General features: G+C 39.3%; 2 protein-coding genes across 2 annotated transcripts; one reads left to right on the top strand and one right to left on the bottom strand.

Moving 5' to 3' along the window:
• Window positions 1-1,876: 1,876 nt before the first annotated feature.
• On the top strand, window positions 1,877-3,749 carry LOC136224723 (RHOMBOID-like protein 5). The gene is made up of 5 exons (XM_066013136.1): window positions 1,877-2,260; window positions 2,347-2,510; window positions 2,593-2,756; window positions 2,836-3,092; window positions 3,171-3,749. Exons 1-5 carry the CDS (start codon window positions 1,983-1,985, stop codon window positions 3,238-3,240), a joined length of 933 nt encoding a protein of 310 aa, XP_065869208.1. The 5' UTR covers window positions 1,877-1,982; the 3' UTR covers window positions 3,241-3,749.
• Window positions 3,750-3,767: 18 nt separating this feature from the next.
• Window positions 3,768-8,858, bottom strand: LOC136224724 (DCC family protein At1g52590, chloroplastic). The gene is made up of 5 exons (XM_066013137.1): window positions 8,551-8,858; window positions 8,414-8,471; window positions 4,709-4,816; window positions 4,112-4,204; window positions 3,768-4,030 (listed from the first exon to the last, which is right to left on the bottom strand). Exons 1-5 carry the CDS (start codon window positions 8,738-8,740, stop codon window positions 3,940-3,942), a joined length of 540 nt encoding a protein of 179 aa, XP_065869209.1. The 5' UTR covers window positions 8,741-8,858; the 3' UTR covers window positions 3,768-3,939.
• Window positions 8,859-17,505: the final 8,647 nt, after the last annotated feature.

Raw genomic sequence — 17,505 nt, 5'->3', positions numbered from 1 at the left:
AAATAGATTGGAGGGCACTTTCAGTTGGCATGATAATTTGATAAAATCCTTTCCCCATGGATATCAATTGCCAGTCGAATTTCCGCTTCCGAACTTGATTCAGTTTCTGCTTGAGTTCAGCATGTTTCCATGGACGATCTCCTCTGCTCAGTGTAACACGACCAATCACCGAGTACTGAACCGTCTTAATTCTCTCCTTATAAATATCTTGAGGAATACGAACCGCCTTGAAACCTCCCTCCTCAGAAATGAGTGGCTGCGATGGTGACGGATTCGCGGTATTCTTGACACCTCCCTTTACAGCCTCTGCAAACGATGGTTTTTTCCTGGGAGTCGAAGAGGAGAATTTTGCGAAAGCTTTCCGATCGAATAGATGTGCAATAGCAAACGGCGAGTCGCCGGTTGCCGGAGAAGAAGGCTTCGCCATGGTTTTAGGTCAGAGAAGAAACACCGCCATCCAGAAGAATCATGTCGTTTTCTATACTAATTATGGAAATTAAGAGTTTCAAAAAGTTATAAAATTATACTAAAGTTATAAAATTATACTTTGATTATACTAAAAAATACCTGTACTCGCAAAGCGACCTCCTATGCGCTGGGTCGGCTGTCTAACCGGGGTCGACTGCTCATCGATATCCTCACCCGTGCGATCATGTGCAGCTGCAGACTGTCGCAGTACCTGGGCTACCACATCCAGGTAGTCCTCCACAGAATCGCTATCACGCTATCTGTCACCAAAATCCGTCGCCCCCTCTGATCCATGAATATCGGGCTGATCCACAATCGGCCCCCTCCTCACCTGCTCCGTCGCAGCCCCTCTCCGCCTACGAGTAGATATATCAATACCACGCAATCTCGTATGCCGTGGTGTATCATCCTCGTCGTCCATATCTAGACGACGGGATGGATTTCCCACCCCTAGTAGGCTGTTCCGTCTACAAAAAATTACACTAAGTTAATCTAAAATTGTAACATATAAATTACACTAAATTAATTTAAATGTAAATATAATTTAAAATAAAAAAATAAAACACCCTCGGGCGTATGAACATCACACCCGAACCACTGGTCGGACGTATGAACATCACGTCCGACCTATGGTTCGGGCGTTTGAACATCACGCCCGACCTATGGTGCGGGCATGTGGCTATCACGCCCGCACCACTGGTCGGGCGTGATGTTCTTACGCCGGAACCACAGGTCGGGCGTGATGTTCATACGCCCGACTGCGATTCCGGCGATTTTTGAAAAGATCCCACAGATTTCAAATCGAAGCGAAAATCAACGAAATAAAACCGTAAATCTTACCATTTTCGCTTTCCCTTTACGACCTCTATCACCATCCATGATTTGGTTCAAAAATTAGTCCGGATTTGATCGAAGAGTGTATAGGGTTCTTGAAAGGTTTTGTCTTTTTTCAATTTTTGTGCAAAAGGTAGTTCGGTCAATTCTCGAGGCTAGAGGTAGGAATTTGTGGCTAGATACAGTAATTCACTTTTAAAAACAACAATCATTTACTATTTTTTCTAATTTTTGGTGTTGTAGACAAGTATTGAAAAATATTTTATTTTCCAACAAAAATTTGGCCAAAATTTTTCAAGACACTATTTTTCAGCAAACAAACATGTCCTTAGTATTAGTAAGAAAAAAATTCTAACTGTGTAAAACATTTCTTTAAAAATAAAATAAAATTACATTCATCATGATTTATTTTTATTTACTTTACATTTCCCTAAAAATATATCCAAAATTGCATATTTTATTTTCCTCCCTAATTTATATATATTATTTCCCGCGGGTAGACGAATAGTACATAGGAAGAAAAAAATAAACAAAATGCCAAAAAGTGATATAGCTAGAGAAATACCGAACATAACGACATCCAACCAAGATTGATGGTTTACCGTTGAAAGCCATATGTTTGAATTCGCCCTTATTCTCTCTCTTTTGTCTTCTCCGACTATCCTCTTCACCCGTTTCCGATGGGCAAGAGGCCGCCATATTCAGATATTGAATCGGGGGCCTACCGCAAATGTCCACCGCCACCGCCTCCACCACCACCCCCATCGACGGAGAGATATCGCTCGTGGCTAGTGCCTCTCATATTCGCCGTGAATATAACCATGTTTGTTTACACTATGTATGTCAATGATTGTCCTGCAAAAACAGGACCAGATAGATGTCTTTTCTATGATTATTTAGGCAGATATTCCTTCCAACCACTCACCGAAAATCCAGTTCTTGGGCCCTCCATTACTACGTAATTCATAATTCCCATCCTCAATCATTTTATCAACATTCAGTTTCTTTTCTTTTTTTTTTTTTAAAAACTTGTTGTGTTGACAGGCTGCATAATTTAGGAGCACTTGATCCAATAGCAATAGTGAATGAAGGTGAAACATGGCGATTCTTTTCTTGCGTGTGGCTTCATGCTGGAGTTGCCCATCTTTTTGCAAACATGACCAGTCTTCTGTTTATAGGAATCCGCCTCGAGGAAGAATTTGGATTCTGTAAGAATTTACCATAACTTATGTGTTCAAGGTTTTTGGGGCATTATTTTATCTATTGATACTAAACTACTAAATATGGCAGTGAGAATAGGAGCATTGTATCTGATATCTGGATTTGGGGGAAGCTTGATGTCTTCTTTGAATACAAAGCCAAATATATCAGTCGGAGCATCCGGTGCACTTCTCGGACTTCTCGGATGCATGCTTTCCGAGCTCTTAATCAACTGGACAATCTATGTAAATAAGGTAACGGGCAGCTGCAATTTTACGAGTCTTAAACTATAGATGTTGCAGAAAGGAATTTTTCTAACCTTGTATAATTCAGTGTGCAGCGATTTCCAGCCTGCTCTTGATCATTGCGCTTAATCTGGCACTCGGTCTCGTCCCTCGTGTTGATAATTCAGCTCATATGGGAGGGTTTTTCTCAGGATTTCTTCTTGGTTTCATCCTTCTAATGCGTCCTCAATACGGATATGTAAGCCGCAATAAAGTACCTGCAGGATATTATGTCAAAAGGAAACCTAAGCACAAGTGCTATCAATATATACTGTTTATTGCAGCATTGATTGTTCTAATTACCTGGTAACTAACTCCAAGTTTCTTAGTACTCAAACAATATTTGAATGTGCCAATTTGAGTGAATATTTCTGATTTTTGCAGGTATATATGGGGTTTGATCACCTTATTCAGTGGCCATAGATTTCCTAACCCTACTGGACGCACTAGCTAGTTTTACATGGGATCAACAACAGAATATTAGATGTAGGATTGTAGACATTTATGTGTGTAAGCAATGAATGATAACATATCTCCTTCGCTGGCCAGTCACCCTTTAATTCGAACCAGAAGCTTTTTCAATATTGGCTGGAGAAGCTTTTGTTACCTTTTACATGGAAATATAGTAAATATTTTTCTGGTTTAAACTGCTATTAGCATTCAAAACACCAACTCCGTGATCTTGCTTTGACTTCAATGTGCTAGCTACTCATTATTTACACAATTGAACGGAAGCTTCTTGCAGGCTCAAGCAGCCAAATGTATCATATCTCTTATCCTCAACAAATTTCTCTTCTTCAATAAAAGCCAAATGTAACAGATGCAATACTAGTAAGGGTGTGTCATAATCGTTTTATTTGATCTATGTATCCCACATAATTATATATGATATAAAAGCAACGAAAATGATATTTGTATCAAATGGATCGTCTCTGTAAATTGTGTTGTCATGTGTGAGTTTGGCAGCCCTAACAGTATCCATATCCAAATTTTTCTTCTGCGGTTGTCTATTATCTTTGTTGCAGCAATATATCACAAATTATATTACATATTTTAAGAATTGGAGTTTCCTCCAACAGGATAACGAAACTAACAAAACAAGATCCTATTCTTGTGTACTATACAACATGCACATGAGTGCAATGACCGAGTTTCAATCATAATAAACCTCACATGATTCTGAACGACCAAAAATTGTATAACGGTTGTTGGCAACATTGTCATAAGCAAAATCCCTTATGAACCTGTCACCATCAAAAACATATTAACACATGATTGAACATTGCTTCACATGCTTGTTTTGGACAAAGAAAGGGATAACTTACAGAGGTATGAATTGCAGGAAAAATGCGAGCTGGGGAAAAGGCAAATTAATGTATTCCATTATCTTCAACACAGCATCCGACTTGATATGTGATCTGTGATCCAACACCATGTCTTAGTTTTCCTCATCCTATCCTTTTTGTGAAATAACTAACATCATTTTCAAGGAAACTACAGCCACCAACCAGTTGTGGGAAATTGATAATTTAAGCTCGTGAATAATAGGCGAAAATCGCCATTTTTAATGTCTTATCCCCAAAAGTATAGAAATGCAGAATCCTCAACAACTCAAGATTATAGCACCGGATCCAGATATCATTACAACAGCTTATATTTTCAACATCTCCTTCTGCACTCTATTTCTCCACTTTTTTCCATGATAGATTAAACCAAGGAGATGAAGAATTCTACAACAATAGGAAAAGCTATTTCTCCATATGGCATGCTAGAAAGTAGAGTGATCTAGCTTTTCTCTTAGAGAAAAATATGATAAATAATAGAAATCATTTCACATTTTCTTTTTCTTTGTCAAATACAGTGATCAGGTGGACTTTTTGAAATCGAACTCAAAATAAACAATTAGAATCTATAATTCAAACCTTTCCTTTTCGACAAGCACCACGCTTGATATATCATCAGGAGCTCTCCCCGACCTCTGGAGCAGCTTTTGACCCGCCTCACTCTGGAGAGCTTCATATCTTATTCTCCTGTAATGGAAGAACAAAACAAGAAAGAGGGGAGCTTAGAATTGGGAAAATAAAACCCAAAAAAAAATGTTGCATTACAATATGCAACTATAACAGGGTCCAAACAAAAATCACTGTGCAATTAACAATCTCCTTTTCATTTTATCGAATAAATCACTTGATCGATTCTGTTAAGATAATAAATATTAATTTATTATTGTAAGGAGTTAATTGTTATTAGGAGTTAACTTTGTATTAGTAAGTTAATTGTAAATTCATGGATTCTAAATCCTTCGCTAGGTTCCTTGATTGTATATAAATAGGGATTATTTTATCAATAAAGTAAGTGATGAGGGCATCAATAAGGAAGTTGGGAATTCATTGAAACAGTTCTCACAAACAGCAATCCATTGTGTGACCTCATGAGCATCAGAGGAGAAATGCAGTCAAAGCACCCACGCGACGTGTTAGACATCTACACGATGTGTGGCCATAAAACTGAGATTCAGCTTCTTTTCCATTAACTTACACGAGATGATGTTTCCCACACAGTGTGTGGGTTTTCGGATTTTCAACCACACGGCATGTGGCCTGACTTAATCAACAAGTTCTTCAATTCAGCATGCTGTCCTAATTACAATCCTGCCACCCCTTATTTACAGTTTTTGCCATTATGTTATTTACTATTCTACCATTAGTTTACTTTGTGTCCATTTTAGCTCTATTGCACTTAAGTTATGTTAGTAGTGCTTTAGGGGTTTTAAGGTCTTTTACAGCCTAGGGTTTAAGGGTTTAAGGTCTTAGCATTGAAGGAGGAGTCACAATTGAGTTTGGGAAGTTGGAAGAGCTATCGAAGGATGGGGAGTGAAGGTTCATCAATGAATCGGGAACCACCGAGGCTTTTAAATAAGGGAAAACAAGTGCCGAGTTCAAGTGGGGTTAAGGCTCCTAATGTTGTGAGAGCATCACGGGAGATGTGAACCATTGAGGGGAGCAACACCACCTCCTAAAAACTCTAACACCTATGTCAAACCGGCAAGTGTTTTTGATACAATGAGCCGCGGCATTGTTCTAATGAGTGTCCCAAGAGAATAAATCCTAATGTGGTACAGAGGTATGAAGATGGCTATGATGATGATGATGGAGTGTACTGTGAATCTCTTGAGGATGAGGACAATGGGGAGTTCGATGAGACTCATGTCATACGTCATATATGTTGTGAGGAGATTACTTGTGTTCAACCGGATTGAAGAGGATCAACGGAACCAATTGTTCCAAACTCGATGTTTAGTGTAAGAAGAGAAATGTGATGCCTCTCATTCATGTACTTGTTTGTGTTCCAATTCTGTTTGTAAAGTGATGCCTCCCATTCCTGTACTTGTTTTGCTGCAAAGAAAGTTTATGATTCTCACAATGCTGATCGGTTGGTTCCATTCCGCATGAGCCTCTAGGATGAATATGCTAATGTTAGGCATCAATTATTTTTGTTAGATCTGCTGACAAATATTCATAAAGCTTATTCTATGGTTCAGAATATGGAAAAGCAGAGGGAAGTTCTTTCTGAGAACTCCAATATGGTGATTGCAGTGTTTCTGGTCCTAAGTCAAGCACTACCTATGCTGCCTCTTCTTCTAGCAGAGGCAAGAAACAAGATTCCGAAAATAAATCTGATCGCTTTTGTACTCATTGTGACAAATCTAGTCATGAGAAGTAGACTTGCTTCAAGCTACATGGATATCTTGACAAGTTCCAGGATTTTAAGAAGAAATCACAACCTCATTTATTTCTTCTACTCCCATTTCTACTACTGCTACTCCTACTCCTTCCCTCAAATCTATTCCTTCTCCTACAATCCCTACTTCTACTCCAATATAATTTATACCTTCCCTTTTGTCACCTTCTCTTTCTCCCCTCATTTCTCCACCTAATCCCTTGTCTGTCTCATCCTGTCATGATATTTCTCCTCCCCCGATTCATTCGAATGTTTCATTACCTCTACCTTCTTCCCCAACCCCTCTTCATGTGATCGACCCATTAAAACTCGTATATGGCTTCAAGACTTTGTTGCTCATACTGTTACTACCTCTTCATGGAAAAATTCCGTGGCTAGTGAGTTACAGGCTTTGGAGGATAATTACACTTGGGATTTACTTCCTTCCTAAAGGGAAAAAGGTTATTTCTATTAAATGGGTTTTTTAGTATTAAACGAAAACCTAATGGGTTTGTTGAATGTTATAAAGGGTACACTAAGGCTCAACTGGGTCAAGTTTGTAAACTTTGCAAATCATTATATCGTCTTAAGCAAGCTGGGTGTCAGTGGAATAAAGAGTTTACTACTATGATTATCTCTTTTGGTCATTGTCTTTTTACATGTAGTTACAATGACGTTTTTCTTATTCTCATTCTCATTGTCTACTTAGATGATGTTCTTATCACAGACAGTTCTGAAACTTCTATCATGGATGTTAAAACATATCTTCATGCTCTTTTTACTATTAAAATCTTGATCATGCTAAGTATTTCCTTGAGATTGAGTCACCCAGAGATAAGAATGGTTTATTCTTATCTCAACTGAAATACATTCCTGACTTGTTTTCTAAAGGCTGGCCTTAGTCAGGCTAATTCCTCTCCTTGTCCTATTCAATCCGGTATAAATCTAGATCCGTCTTTCGGCTCGATATGTCCTCAACCTGATCAGTATAGACGATTTGTAGGGAAATTACTCTACCTTAATTCTACACGTCCTGATATTGGCTTCGCTGTTCAACAGCTTAATCAATTTATGCATAATCCTTGTTCTCATTATATGAATGCTGTTTTCTTTCTTATTCGATATCTCAAAGATACAATGCGTTATGATTTATCATGTAGTTCTATTAATGATTTTCGATTATCCGTATATTGCGATGCTGATTAGGGATGTTGTAAAGAAACTCGGTGATCTGTTAGTAGCTATTGTAATTATTTTTTTTTGGATAATTCTCTTATTTTTTGAAAAGACAATAAGCAACCCAATGTGACCCGCTCTTCTGACGAGGCCGAGTACCGCTGAATGGCTACTACTTGTGAGCTTAATTTGATATCTTATTTTTTAAAAGTTTTTAAGGTTTCACTTTCTTTTTCTATACAATTTATTGTGATAGTGAAACTACTATACATATTGTCTCTAATCTAGGTTTTTCATGAACAAACTAAACATTTAGATATTGATTGTCATCTTGTCACTGAACATCTTACATCAGATTTTCTTGCTACTTCACATGTTTCTACTAAGCTACAGTTAGCTGATATTTTAACCAAACATTTATTTGCTCCTCATCTTATTATTTTTTCTTCCAAGATGGGACTTGTTTCTTCCGGGTCTCTATCTTGAAGGGGTATTAAGATCATCAATGTTAATTGTAATTAGAGAATTAACTTTGTATTAGGGAATTAATTGTAAATTCATGAATTCTAGATCTTTCTATGTTACTTAATTGTATCTAAGTTGAGCTTTACAATTTTAATTTTGTACAGATTCAGTCTGGATGGAGTTAAATTACCATATTGAAACCAAATTGCATAAGTATGACGAATACGGATATAATTATGGAAGAAAAGCAAAAATCAAATACTGACCTATTACGATCATTGTCGCGTACAAACCTTACTCCTCCATTGCAGAGGTTGCAAACACCTACCATATCATAAATAAACTCAATTTCAGTAATCCTCAACAGAGGAAATGGAAAAATGTGTTGTTGACAGTGTTTTACCATCGAACAGCATGATGGGCCTGGAATCTCTATCGAAAAAGCTATTAGTTGCCTCGACGGTTTGGAGTGTAGGAGTGTCCACATAATTTCTCGGAGGAGGAGATAGAGTAGCGAACGCAGCCATTCTGCGTGTAACTAGGGGAGTCGGTAATCGCACACATCCGCCTGGCCCTGGAGTAAGAAGCGCCATTGAAGAATACAAATTTGAGCTATTGGTTGGTTAAAATGATAGCTGTGAACTCAAGGGAGGCTTGTTGTGCTTATGTGGAACTGAAGAGACCACTAATATCTCAAAAATCAAAATTGCTAATTTAATTAATCCTTTCTTTTTGCTACATCAAATTCTAGTTTTGGTGTATTTATCATTTGATTTTCATTTCAACACATTCAATATTTTTTTTTTGTCATGTATCAAAGTCTTTTTGCTACATCAAGTCTTTTATAATAGTAATAAAAAAATAGCTTTATCTTTGTTTAAAGGGATAAAAAAATACATCAAATATTTACATCCATAACCAATTTTACTCATAATATATGGTGCAAATTTAGCTCCAAGTTGTCATCTAATAGCAATTGTACCATTAACATTAAATTGGATCAATTTAAGAAATAATTCATCAAACTGTCGTTTTAATCATGAATTTTATTATCCACGCTTTACATATGAGTCATTTTATCACTTATTGATTAGATGTAAAAAAAATTTTAAAAAATTAAAAAATATATTGTCCATTGTACGAGTTGGACAAAAAAATTTAAAATATTTCACCGAATTTATAAATATTAATATCAAATTCTATTAATTTTTGGTTCGTAAGTGTATCCACCGCCGACAGCAGTGGCTATTCACAGAAAATATGATTTTTTTTAAAAACAAACTGATATGCAATTGGTGCAGAATAAAGAACAACAAATCTGTGTTATATAATAATGTCTGAAATTAATCCAATTTGACAACGTTGTGGGTAAAATTGCTCTTTGTTGAAACACATTTCCACATAATTTTGATTTGACAAAATTGTTTAAGTATAATTAAAAACATATTCTAAACACACTAAGTTTAAATGCTTTGATTTATTCTACTAATGTGTTTATTCAATGTTGAGTTAAATTGTTTATAAGACATAAGGATTAAAAGGCCCAAGCCTAATACAACAGTCAAAGCCCAAGTCAAACAGTTCAATACAACTCGGTCCGCGTTTATCAAAACGATGTCGCTGTGTACCAAAACGAAACTCAGCAAGAGAAGGATCTAGAAGACCTTCAGGGAACAACTTCGGAACGAAGCTGCTGAGTTGGTTCGACAAAGCGTACAAGACAGCAGCTGGCTAAGAAAAACTTCCAGACAAAGTATTTCTACTTTGGGTAAAGTTCAAACGACACAGTATGCTGTCCAGTTGACTTTACCATAAAAGGAGAGACATTCTGCCGAGCTGACCAAAAGCTGACCGAGGACAGAAGATACACAAATCTAATTGGCCGAGAGCTCTGAGCAAGTCAGGATGACAACGACAGGAAGCCGTTTCCCTCCAACGGTTATTTCGAATTTCGAAATGACCGATGCCTCAAGACGTCTCTATAAATAGTGCCATCAGAAGCTTCATTCAATACAGAACTTGATCAAGCCATTACGCTGACCAAATTTCTACGCAAGTTCTGCAAGCAAAAAGCAAAGCAAATCTTAAACTACAGTTCATATATTTGTGTAAAAGTCTAGAGTGATTATTCAATCATCTAAGGTGTCTTAGCAATCATTGTTTAGGACAAACACTTATCATTTCTAGAGATTAGAAAGGAGAGGCTGAGTACTCGGTTATAGTACTCAACGAGAGATTAGGATTGAGTAGAGGTATAGAGGAAGGTACTCTTGTTATACTCAGTTGCTAAGATTGTAAAAGGTTTGAGGCTCTACCTTTAAAGAGCTCAGTAGACGATTCGAAATATCGGAACGTGTTCCGGGGACAGGACGTAGGCTTAGAAGAAGCCGAACCTGGATAAATCTGCTGAGTAACGTATTTCTTACCTTAAACTCCTTATATATATTGCTTGCTTAAATAACCAAAAAAACTGACCAAGTAAAGAGGTCAAGCTGAGTTGTGCGCATCAAACATCTGAGCTCAGGAATAGACTTTAAGTGCTATCTCCTGACTCAAGTCAAGAAACTGACCTAGTCATCAGTTGACTAAGCCAGTATCTTACTGATTACTCAGCGCCGCTGTTAAAACCTTTTCTCTTGAGAAAAGAAGTCTGCCCTAAATCTTTAAAAAGTTTAAATAGTTCCTAACCCCCCCTTGGAACTATACTTGTAACGTTATAAGGGACCAACAAGTGGTATCAGAGCCTAAAAGCTCACTGTAAAAGGTTTAACAACCTTGAGCTGATCCACACTATGGGCGAAAACAGTACTCGGTTTCTCCCAGGAAACCAAACAACTCAGATATTGCCTGAGGGGCTGTCCATCACTCGGCCTCCCCTATTCTTCGGGTCTAACTATACCTTCTGGAAGAATAGGATGAAAAATTTCATTCAGGCTACAAATATGAGTGCCTATCTATCTATAGTGCAAGGCTCATTTGTACCTGTCGAAGTTGTGGCTGGCCAAACAGTTGTAAAAGCTGAGGCCAAATGGACAGAGGATGATCTCAAGAAGCTTCAAAATCACGCTTCGGCTATTAATATGCTTCACTGTGCGCTCGATGCTGCAGAATATAATAAAATCTCAGGTTGTGAGTCGGCGCAAGAGATCTGGAAGAAGCTGGAGGTCACCTACGAAGGAACCAATAAAGTAAAGGAGTCCAAGGTGAACCAGCAGATGAGACTGTACGAGCTTTTCGAGATGAACAATGATGAGGCGATATCTGACATGAATGCAAGATTTACCAACATCATAAATGAGCTCAAGAGACTTGGGAAGATCTTCACTGAGGAAGAACAAGTCAAAAAGATACTCAGGAGTCTTCCTAAAGACTGGCAAGCAAAGAAGACCGCTGTTGAAGAAGCTCAGGACTTAACCACCTACAAATACGACGAACTCATCGGCTCGTTGCTGACCCATGAGATATCGATGAAAAACTTCGAGGTGAAGGAAAAGTCTGAAGACAAAAATCAGAAATCTCTTGTCATGAAAGCTGACTCCACTGAAGGGAGCTCAACAAATGATGAGGAGATGGCTATGTTCACAAGGAAGATGAAAAGGCTATTCAGGAAAAATGACAAATATTCTAAGAAGCCTTACAGAAAGTTTGATAAGTATAAAGCTGACTCCAGCGACAGCAAATACAAGAAAGACAACTCAAAGCCTATTACATGCTTTGAATGTCATCAAACTGGCCACATAAAGTCAAGCTGCCCCACGCTGAGGAAAGATAAGAAGAACGGTAAAAAGGCAATGGTGGCTACATGGAGCGACAATGATGAGTCTTCATCAACAGAAGCTGAGGCCACCGAGTCAGCGAAGATATGCTTCATGGCTGACGAACTTGCTGAGCCGTGCGTTTCTGAGCATACTGACCCCTCCGTTGCATCTGAAGATGAGGAGCAATCAAATGAGGTAATACCACTTTCCCAGCTCAAAAACGAAATGGGTAATGCCTTGAGTGATCTCTATACACTTATCAAAAAGTGTAATAAGAAAATTAGAGCACTCAGCAGGCGCTGTGACGAGGTTGAAGAGGTCAAGCTGAGTGACCTCAGATACCTTCTTCAGGATAACTCAATGTTGCATGATAACATGAAGATCATACATGAGTCTGTCTCTGAAGTCCAATCAGTTTCAAAGAAACTGAGAAAGGACGTCACAACTATCCAGAACCAATTAAAGGTTCCAAATAAAAGAAACATTCCTCTGAGAACTCAGTACCAAGGTACTCAGCAGAGATGGAATCCCCAGCGGAATGTCCAGTGTGACTTCTGTGGGAAGAAAGGTCACACCACAAAGGTGTGCTGGCATGCTCAGCACTGGGGTGCTGACCAGTCAGTGAGACAACCTAAACAGAAGGTCAGCTGTGACTTCTGTGGAAAGAATGGCCATACTGTCCATGTATGTCGCCATAAAATAAAGTATGATACTTTACCTGTTGCACCTAACAAGCAAGGACCCAAAAAGAATTGGGTACCTAAAAGTAACTAGTTACACGCAGGTAAGCCTGAGATGTGCTGAGAAGTCAAAGATGTGGTATATTGACAGTGCATGCTCAAGGCATATGACCGATGATGAAACTCAGTTCATCATATTTGAGCGTAAACGAGGAGGAAGTGTAAGTTTTGGAGACAACAAAAAGGGTAAGATAGTAGGGTCAGGAACCATTGGAGGTAACCCCACTATTGAGTCAGTCTCCCTAGTCAGCGGACTCAAATATAACTTACTCAGCGTAGCTCAGCTATGTGACAATGGGAGAAAAGTTATATTTGATGCTACTGGATGTAAAATATACGAGGGTAAAACAAATGAGTTAATCTTAACTGCCCCTCGCATAGATAATGTCTTTATGCTAGACTTAAAGAAAAAGTTTTCAAAAACTGTATGCTTAGTATCAAAGGAAGAAAATACCTGGCTATGGCACATGAGACTTGGTCATGTAAGCATGGACCTCCTGGCCAAATTAGCAAGAAAGCAATTGGTTGAGGGACTGCCTGAACTTAAATTTGAAAAAGATCAATTATGCCACGCTTGCCAAGCTGGAAAACAAACCAAACAATCTTTTCATAGCAAAAACATTGTCTCAACTAAGCGTCCGTTAGAGTTACTACACTTGGATCTCTTCGGTCCAGTCCAGCCGCTGAGTCTGGGTGGAAGAAGATTTTCCTTGGTCATTGTAGATGACTTCTCTCGGTACACTTGGGTCATCTTGCTGAGTAGCAAGGATGAGACCTTTGAGACATTTTCAAATTTGGTTAGAAAAATTGAAAATGATAAAGACCTAAAATTGGCTCACATCCGAAGTGATAATGGTGGAGAATTCAAAAACCAAAAGTTTGTTGAATTCTGTGAAGCCAGCGGCATTGACCATAATTTTTCTGCTCCTAGAACACCTCAACAAAATGGGGTTGTAGAAAGGAAGAACAGAACTCTGGTTGAAATAGCCAGGACAATGCTGGATGAGCATAGGCTTCCAAAGTATTTTTGGGGAGAGGCTGTTAACACAGCGTGCTATATTCTTAATAGGGCTCTAGTTAGACCTATACTCAAGAAAACCCCCTATGAACTTTGGAAAGGAAGAAAGCCCAATATTGGATACTTTCGTGCCTTTGGCTGTAAATGTTTTATTTTAAATACCAAAGATAGCTTAGCAAAGTTTGATTCAAAAGCTGATGAGGCTATCTTTCTAGGCTACTCAACAAACAGCAAAGCATACAGAGTTTTTAATAAACGAACTCAAGTTTTAGAAGAGTCAGTACATGTTGAGTTCGACGAAACTAACCCTGCAGGTAGATACCAGCCACTGACCGAGGATGATCCACACTCAGTAACCGCTGACCAAGAACCAGCTGCTGAGTCATTCACTAAAAGGCTGACCAAGAGTAAGAGTGAACCTAAGATTACTTTCACTGATCGGTCTACTTCTGCAGAGATTGTTGAAACACAGACAGCACAAGACATAAATCTACCGAAAGAGATAAGGATTCCAAGAGGACACTCAGAGAGTGCAATCCTTGATTCTGCTGGGAATACCCTGATGACAAGGAATCAACTCAGGAGGTACCTCAGCAATGTAGCCTTCGTCTCAGTACAGGAACCTAAAAACTTCGCTGATGCTGAGGAAGATGAATTCTGGATGAGCGCAATGCAAGAGGAACTCGATCAATTCAAAAGAAATGATGTATGGGAACTAGTGCCACATCCAAGGAGTCAGAAGACCATTGGAACAAGATGGGTCTTCCGCAACAAAATGGATGAGCAAGGAAATATAGTCAGTAACAAAGTAAGGCTTGTAGCTCAGGGCTACAGTCAGCAAGAAGGTATTGACTACGGTGAGACCTTTGCCCCAGTGGCAAGGCTAGAAGCTATTAGGATCTTATGTGCATATGCATCTTACATGAACTTTAAATTATTCCAAATGGATGTTAAGAGTGCATTTCTTAATGGAGTTATAAACGAGGAAGTTTATGTTAATCAACCTCCAGGGTTTGAGGATCCAAAATTCCCAAACCACCTTTATAAACTCAAAAAGGCTCTGTACGGCCTCAAGCAAGCACCACGTGCTTGGTATGAGAGGCTGACCAGTTTCCTGCTGACTAGAAATTATGTCAGGGGCAAAGCTGATACAACCTTATTCATTAAGAAAAAGGGTAAAGATACCCTGCTGGCTCAAATATATGTTGATGATATAATATTTGGTGCAACTAACGAATCAATGTGCAAGGAATTTAGCAAACAAATGCAGACTGAGTTTGAAATGTCGATGATGGGAGAACTCAACTTCTTCCTCGGACTTCAAATAAAACAAGGAAAGAATGCCATCTTCATCAGTCAAGCTAAATATGCCAAGGAGATATTAAAGAAATATGACTTGGAAAATTGCAAGCCAATATCCACTCCTATGGGCACTGACACTGTCCTCTGCACTGACGAGAATGGTAAGTCAGTAGACAGCAAATTGTATTGAGGTATGATAGGCTCTCTACTTTACTTAACAGCCAGTAGACCGGACATTCAGTTCTCAGTATGCTACTGTGCTAGATATCAATCTAACCCTAAGGAATCTCATTACATAGCTGTAAAAAGAATCCTTAGATACTTGCAAAGCTCAGTGAACGCAGGTTTATGGTATCCCAACACACATGGCTTTACACTCGTTGGATACACTGATGCTGACTATGGTCGAGACAAGCTAGAACGGAAAAGCACCTCTGGAGGATGTCATTTCTTAGGAAGCTGTCTTGTATCTTGGTTCAGCAAGAAGCAGGCGTCAGTAGCCTTGTCTACCACTGAAGCTGAGTACATTGCTGCTGGTCACTGTGTTGCTCAAGTCTTATGGATTAAGCAACAGCTTGAAGACTATGGTGTTCAAACAAAGACAATTGAGGTCAAATGCGACAACAAAAGTGCAATTGATCTATCAAAGAACCCAATTCAACACAGCAGAATGAAGCATATCAGCATAAGGCATCACTTCATTCGAGACCATGTACTCAAAGGTGAGATAAAGCTGATCTACGTCCCAACGGATGAGCAGCTTGCGGATATCTTCACAAAGCCACTGGCTCATGAACAATTCAGCATACTGAGAGAAGCCATTGGTATGTTTAATCCTCTTCAGTAAATACTTGTTCTATAATGTGAATTCATGCTGAGTGAGTTACTATGCTGAATGATTTATGCAAATGCATGCTGAGTGATTGTTATGCTGAGCACTTAACACAAAATACACATCAATACTGAGTCAATATGCACACTGAGTAGTAATCTTAAACTGAGATATCATTCTTTCATACTACTGACCACTCAGAATTCAAAACGCTTAGTATTCTAAACGCTGAGTGTTAGATCCGTTGCACTTAATGCTTAAACACGCGAATAGTCACCTAGGATGACGTATGCGCCGAATGTGTCATAAAAGCCAGGATTTTTGTCGGTTGACAATCCCAAGGCAAAACTGACACATGGATTCGTTAAGATCCACACTTCACCGCTATAAATAATGGGTAAATCCCCATTGTTATCTTCTTTACGTCTACCGAATTTTAAGGCAAAGAGCTTTCTCTCTAAAAAAATCTCAAAGCTTCCCAAACGCATTCTTCAACTATGACTAAAGTTTCATTCAACGTTTCCGGTGCCGGCCATCCTAAGCCCAGCTCCGATGAAACCTCCAGGCAAACCTCTGTGCCGGAATCTACCAAGGTCACTACTCCGAGCAAAGGAAAAACTGGCCAAACCTCCTCTGGTAAAGGAAAGCCTGACAAAGTCAGGACCTATTCAAAGGTCTTCAAAAACGTCCGAGAATGGAAGGTTGAGCCCTCAAGATGGGTATCTGAAGCCTTCATACAATCCGAACAACCCTTCTGTGAGTGGATTTCACAGAATGGATGGACTGGGCTATTTTCGATTAGGGATCCCACCTATCCTAACCTTGTAAAGGAGTTTTACCACAACCTTCGCGTTGCCGATGATAACCAGGACTACTTGGTAACCGTGGTGAAAAAGAAAACCATCTTCATCAACCCTCTCTATCTAGGGAATCTGCTCAAGTTAAAAACTGAGGGAGCAAGGCTAAGGAGATCTGGAGATCAGGATGGTACTGGGTACGAGGTCAACTTCTGTAAACCTGAAGGCCACTCAGGAGAAGTGTCCAGTTCCTCCATGGGTCAGCACCAGAAGATGGCTCATTATCTGCTGAGTTATTTTATCTATCCCAAGATTAACTGCACCACCTCAGCAACAAACTTCGAGCAATGCTTCATCTGGCATATGCTGACGTACAAACCGATCAACATGCCAGTATTCCTCATTGCTGGCTTCCTAAGGAGTTCCGGAACTCTAAGGCTAGGATCACTCATCACCAGGATCCTCATTGATCATCAGATAGACCTGACTGATGAAGTAAAAGCTAAAGGATCCGAGATCACAGCAGCTTCACTGAGAGCGTTGAAGTTCGGTCAGCCTCTGAAGAAAGGAAAAGCTGCTGCTGCTACTGCTGCTGGACAAGCTGAGGAAACAGTTGTTTCGCAGAAAGGGAAAAGAACTAAGGCCCCCGCTTCTCGTAAGAGGAAAGCTGTTGAGACTCCTTCACATGATACTGAGTCTCCAGCTAAGAGGCAAAAGTCAGCTGGTACTAAGGGACAGGAGAGACCTAAGTCAGCTGATAAACGAAGCAGGCAAGATGAGCCTGAAACTGAGGACAGAACTGATCCTGATGTGCAACCTCAGAAGAAGCACAAGTCTTCTACACTGACTCCCCTCGATGCTATCCCTACTGACATTGTTGTGCCTGGTGACTCTCACTACACACAGTGTTT

Source organism: Euphorbia lathyris, chromosome 3 (genome assembly GCF_963576675.1).
Source record: "Euphorbia lathyris chromosome 3, ddEupLath1.1, whole genome shotgun sequence".
NCBI lineage: Eukaryota > Viridiplantae > Streptophyta > Magnoliopsida > Malpighiales > Euphorbiaceae > Euphorbia > Euphorbia lathyris.
The sequence above is the reverse complement of the archived record's forward strand: the minus strand, read 5'-3'. Positions and strand labels throughout refer to the sequence as shown.

What these genes read in the sequence shown, in the direction of transcription:
- LOC136224724 (XM_066013137.1), bottom strand. Translation starts at nt 8,740, where the DNA reads ATGGCGCTTCTTACTCCAGGGCCAGGCGGATGTGTGCGATTACCGACT. An exon ending in GCCCATCATGCTGTTCGATG is followed by an intron (nt 8,472 to 8,550) that starts GTAAAACACTGT and finishes ATGATATGGTAG; the next exon opens with GTGTTTGCAACCTCTGCAAT. An exon ending in TTCCTGCAATTCATACCTCT is followed by an intron (nt 4,031 to 4,111) that starts GTAAGTTATCCC and finishes TGATGGTGACAG; the next exon opens with GTTCATAAGGGATTTTGCTT.
- LOC136224723 (XM_066013136.1), top strand. Translation starts at nt 1,983, where the DNA reads ATGGGCAAGAGGCCGCCATATTCAGATATTGAATCGGGGGCCTACCGC. An exon ending in CTTGGGCCCTCCATTACTAC is followed by an intron (nt 2,261 to 2,346) that starts GTAATTCATAAT and finishes TTGTGTTGACAG; the next exon opens with GCTGCATAATTTAGGAGCAC. An exon ending in TTGATTGTTCTAATTACCTG is followed by an intron (nt 3,093 to 3,170) that starts GTAACTAACTCC and finishes TGATTTTTGCAG; the next exon opens with GTATATATGGGGTTTGATCA.